The 5,560-nt window shown below is 39.4% G+C and overlaps 1 protein-coding gene across 1 annotated transcript; it reads right to left on the reverse strand.

Annotated features, from left to right (window-relative positions):
* Positions 1 to 1,079: 1,079 nt before the first annotated feature.
* LOC115077669 (olfactory receptor 5B21-like) lies at positions 1,080 to 2,060 on the reverse strand. Its single transcript, XM_029579964.1, has one exon. It carries the CDS (start codon positions 2,058 to 2,060, stop codon positions 1,080 to 1,082), a length of 981 nt encoding a protein of 326 aa, XP_029435824.1.
* Between the last annotated feature and the right edge of the window lie 3,500 nt (positions 2,061 to 5,560).

Here is a 5,560-nt window from a genome sequence, read left to right on the forward strand (position 1 = left end):
CATGCATATGGTTAAAATCTATGTGATACATTTTGAAATCCCCCATGTTAACCAGCCCAAAGTGCAAGAGCTGGTTACTATAGGGGATTTCATTCCTCCCAACCTCCCCTATCAAGGTTGGCCCAATATCTCTCCCCTAATACAGATACTTACCCCCTGCCCCATCCCACCCCACCCTACCCCACCCCCCCTCATTCCATGAATCATAAAAAACAATCTCCCCATGAGGCTGTACCTGAACCCCCTCCCATTATACCAATGTTGCATGAAGGAGACCCTTCTGGAGCTCTTTCTAGTCCTTCCTGATGCCCCATTGCTAAGGTCTTGCAGCTTTACACTCATAAAACAACTGTAGAATTGTCAGTCAGAGTTTGGCGGCCATGCTGGCTGGAGAATTAAAGTCATTACATCTTGATAAAATGGCATAGCAGTATTAGAAAAGGTGCAAATGAGATAAAGACGATGGAATGGCAGCCCTATGATGAGAGCCTACGGAGGCTCAGGCTCTTCAGCCTGGAGACTGAGAGAGGTGTATAAAAGCATGAGTGATGTGGCACAAGGTGATAGGGAAAGGTTATTTACCCTTTACAGCAGTACTAGGAGTAAGGGACACTCGGATGCTAACAAGTAGCAGAATTAAAATGAATTATAGAAAGTATTTTTTCAGTCAGCACACAAATAATGGGGTAATTTTCAAAATCATTTATGTACATAAAACAAGATTTTGCAGATGTAAATTGTTGTTATAAAATTGCCTGGGGTTTCTGCATATAAAGGAATGTAATACATGTCTTTTTGAACTACATAACCTACGCTGGTTGTTATAAAAATACCCTCACTATGATGCAATTTGCTGCCAGAGAATGTGGTCAAGACTACAATTGTAACTGAGTTTTAAAAAGAATCAGATAAGTTTCTAATAAATAGGTCCATTAACCATTATTTAGATGATAATTTTAGGTGTTTTCAACTCCTGATTCTGGAAGGAAGCAGTAAGAAGGGGCTTTCCTGTTTGGGATCTAATGGATATTTCCAAGCATTCCAAACTGGTCACTGTCAGAGGCAAGTTGCTGTGCTGACTACATCATTGGTCTGACCCAATTTACACTTCTTATGCCCTTGTGTGCTCCCATAAGCTTCTTTCCTTTGGCTTTCCTCAATGCATTTTTTACCTCATGGTTCCTCAGACTATAAATGATGGGGTTCAGCATGGGAGTGACAGTCGTGTAGAGTACGGACAAGATTCTACCCTGCTCCTGGGAGTACGTTGAGTTGGGTCTCAGATACACACATAAAATGGAGGAGTAGAAAATAGAGATGACCGTGATGTGGGAGGAGCAGGTGGAGAAGGCTTTACGCTTCCCTTCGGCAGAGCGGATCCTCAGGATGGCTGAGATGATGTAGGTGTAAGATATAAGAGTCACAAAGAAGGCAGGTGTTGCTGTCAAGATGCCATCAAAAAACAATACGGTTTCAAGGCCAACCGTGTCAGTACAGGAGAGTTTTATCAGTGGCACAATATCACAGAAGAAATGATCAACCTTGTTAGAGTCACAGAATGAAAGGTATGTTACAGAAACCATAATTATCCCAGAATTCAGAAAGCCAATGATCCATGAAGTGGCCACCAACAGGACACAGACTCTTTGATTCAAGATGAACGAATAGCGCAAGGGATGACAGATGGCAACATAGCGGTCATATGCCATTGTAGTAAGGAGTAATATCTCAATGCCGGCACAGCCCATGAAGACAAACAACTGCCCCATGCACCCAGCATAGGAAATGGTCTTTACCCCTGAGAAAAAGATCCCCAGCAGTTTTGGGACAATGTTGGAGATACAGCAGATGTCTGTGAGAGAGAGGTTACTGAGGAAGAAGTACATGGGGGTGTGCAGGCGGGGGTCAGCACAGGTCACTGTGATAATCACAAGGTTCCCCAGCAGGGTGATCAGGTAGATGAGCAGGAAGACCAGGAAGAGAGGAATCTGCAGCTGAGGATTATCAGAAAGTCCCAGAATAATAAACTCTGTCACCATTGTCATATTTTCCACATCCATTGGGTTTATTTCTTTTCTCCTGAGGATGTAAGAAAAAATTAGAATTGATGTTTATGTTAAATAAGCTCCTTGTGCTTTGTCTGACATCCTAAAAGTTTAACTGCTAGCCCTAGGATTCCCAGATGGTGACCTTCTACTATGCTATGAACCCAAAATGTCATTGAGTTTTACAGATGCTGCAATGTAAGGCCATCAATGAAAGTTGCTGATCACACCCCTTGAGGTTTCATATTAAACTCATTGATGGTGCACTGGCCATTCCCCACAATGAAGAAGATTGTTCAGATGAAAGTTCAGTGACCAAATGTCTCATCCTATTCTGCACCAGGGGAAAGTTTTGATTATCTAGTTTCAACACTGGAATTTGTTAAAGGAAGAAAACAACAGCAGAGTTGGACAGAGAGGACACCTTTGATAAGTGTGATGACTGATTTTAGATGAGAGCTTTCAGGGTCTGCTAACATCCCTTCCTTAAGGATAGTAACACAAGGGAAGCTGAAGATAGAGAACAAGAGAGCAGGTTGTGAGTATGGGATGGCCATTCATTGCATTTCACTTACAAAATGTTATGCTTAAGGAATTAACAAGAGCTTTATCAGGTGTGAGGAAAGGCTGAAGATTATAATCTCAGTAGACTGGAACCATTTTATGGGAAAGAACATACTGAGATAACCTGTACAAAGTAGTGGCTATAACTCAGAATTCAGTGGTATGACAGTGACCTCCATGGTTAAAGCCCAGATTTCAGTAAGAATGGGGAGGCTGGAATTTTTTGAAACAGAAGCTTCACTAATTTACCACCATCCTCAGATTAGCAGTTGTTAGTGTCCTGTCAAATGTTCTGTTATACTATAAAAATAAGCAGCTCCTGTCTTATTTACTGTTCAGTTGTAATGTGAACCGATGTGATATCTCGATCGAATGTCGGTATACAAAAAAAATACATAAATAAATAATTTGGAGTCTAAGGAGGTATGTCACAAAATGTTGTATTATGATATGGAAGGTGGATGAAGTATTGGTTTTGCTAGAATCAAAACTGAAAATGAGAGGGACTGAAGAGGCTTACCCACGAAAGTGCTAGGGCCAATATTTTAATAGATTTTGGACATACTTGGAATGAATGTGGTGGGCAGTGACGGATAAAAGATTGAGAGATCAGGTAAAAGAAATGATCAGGGAGTGTTGGTTTTGATTTGTGTAGGCAGAATTTATCTATTTATTTGCGGAAAGAGAGAGAATCTTGACTGGTTCGTTCAGTTGGGTCTTTATCTACCATCATTTAGTGTGTCACCTTACTCCTCTGCAGGGAGCCTTTACTGCTGATTTTATTTTTCAGAGTAATACTGTGTCTCCATTCATACTTTTTAAATGAAAGAAAAATATGTTGGTCAAGGATATATATTTAGAAAAATATTGGCTTGACTAGCCATAAAATGAAAGCCATGACTCCATAAGATGATTAAAACTCTATAGAGGATCTGAACTAACAACTTGGAAGAAACTGGTTATGAATGTTTTCTTTCAATTGTATAAGGAATTATCTTCTTCCAATAACTACATAACTCCCCAAACATAAGGACTTTATAATCTCTGAATCTGATCAGGAGAATTTTATTCTGGGTCAATATTTTCTGTATCTGAAATGGAAGAGGCAGGCAAGTTTGTGAAAGCCTATAAAACCCAAGATTTAATATAATTTATTTTCAGAAGTATAGCCCATCTTTCTGAGAGTTGAAAACCCAATCAAAGAGGATAAAAGAAGTTAGGTGGATACATTAAATATATAATATGCTATAATCAAGGCTATAGTTGAATTATAAATAAATGTGAACAGTGTGGCTAACAGAAAGCAGCTTGGTATACTGACCAGTTTAAAACAGCATCTGTGTAGAGTAGACCCAGGGTCTTCTCCATACCCTACAAAACCATCACAAGGGTACATGATTGTGCAGTGTGGCTGAAGAAATCAAATTAAGAAACTGGATCATTGTAATAGAGGTAGAAATTATTAGGCATACACAAAGAATGTTGAAATAATGGAGTCTAGAAAGATTCACAGCCATCACTTGGGCAGCCTGATATTGGCTATTATTAATCTAACTCGTTGAGTCAAGATAGAGTGAGGTCTGAAATTTATAAAAAAAATATACAAGACCTTTTTGTTATCTTTTCCATTTTGTATATTTAGTATTTCCTCTACTTAATATTTTATTCTCAAATTCTTACCAGGCATTTTTTGGAAGAGCAGATTGAAGCCAGCACACACCCCTTCCTCCTATCTCTAATGAACTCCTACAGACTGATCTCATTGTAAATTATTGCTCAGCATTGGCTGCTAGATTTAATTACATCCTCCCTAAATTATCACCTGGTGGTCATCATCATCCTATCCAGACCTCCAACTCATAACATACACAGACTCCTGAGGCAGCAATTTTAAATGTAGGGTAAAAATAGGGCTAAAAAGCTCTAAAAGCCTTTAAGACAATGTGTTTGTACAGTTAAATGCAAGGAAAAAATTGTACAAAAACCATAGAATGAATGTCACCCAAAAAGTGCAAAATGTACAAAACCTACAAGAGTACCCCAGACTTTTTTGCATGAATTTTCACTTCCACAGTTTCTAAAAGGAAATGGGCCCTTATGAGTTTCTCATGTTGTCTGTCCACCCTACCCTCTTACAACATTTGAACTATTCATTCATCCCATTCCTACCACAGAAACATGCTATCTTTGTCGTGAGGACACAAGCTAATACAGTTCACCCCATTTGTAAACTCTGTGAAGTCAGAGCATGTTATGATGCAAGCAGCCCTACCATTGGTTAACATCGAGCATTTTTTTATTTAATACATTTCTTTATTCACAATGGTTCTTCTCCAACATTTAAAAGCAGAATACAACTTATGACCATAACAGATTTCCCATTTTCGCTCACTTTCAGACATCCATCCACAACCAACTTAGGCCTGGATTTATCAAAATATTGAATGTGATAGGAAAAGGGGGTATGTTAATAGGCAGTTTATGCTAATACCTATGCAAAGTGTGATAACTTTTTCACACTGTGTGATAAGTGCCAGAATTGTATTTCCTACATATAACCACTGGAGAGAGAGAGAGAGAGAGAGAGAGAGAGAGAGAGAGAGAGAGAGAGAGAGAGAGAGAGAGAGAGAGAGAGAGAGAGAGAGAGACACTAACTATAAGGCCCTGCTAGTTGTTAGGTATTTAGACCTCTATATGAGGCCCACCTAGTAACTCGAGGTGAGGTTTAGGTATTAGTGTAGGGGTTAGGGGTCACTTTGACATTCAAAGTGAGACGTACAAACAGAACAGTGCTCTCTTGTGAAGATTTGATGACCTTTGGAGTGAGGAAACTCACCCAAAGATTAGATTTGTGCAGTGTTCTCTCAACCTAGCTTGATGGACTCTCTACCTGGGTAACATGCGAAAACGCCTTATAGCAATTTGATAAATGATCCTGTTAGTCATGTATC

This window comes from Rhinatrema bivittatum, chromosome 16 (assembly GCF_901001135.1).
Source record: "Rhinatrema bivittatum chromosome 16, aRhiBiv1.1, whole genome shotgun sequence".
Classification (NCBI taxonomy): Eukaryota; Metazoa; Chordata; class Amphibia; order Gymnophiona; family Rhinatrematidae; genus Rhinatrema; species Rhinatrema bivittatum.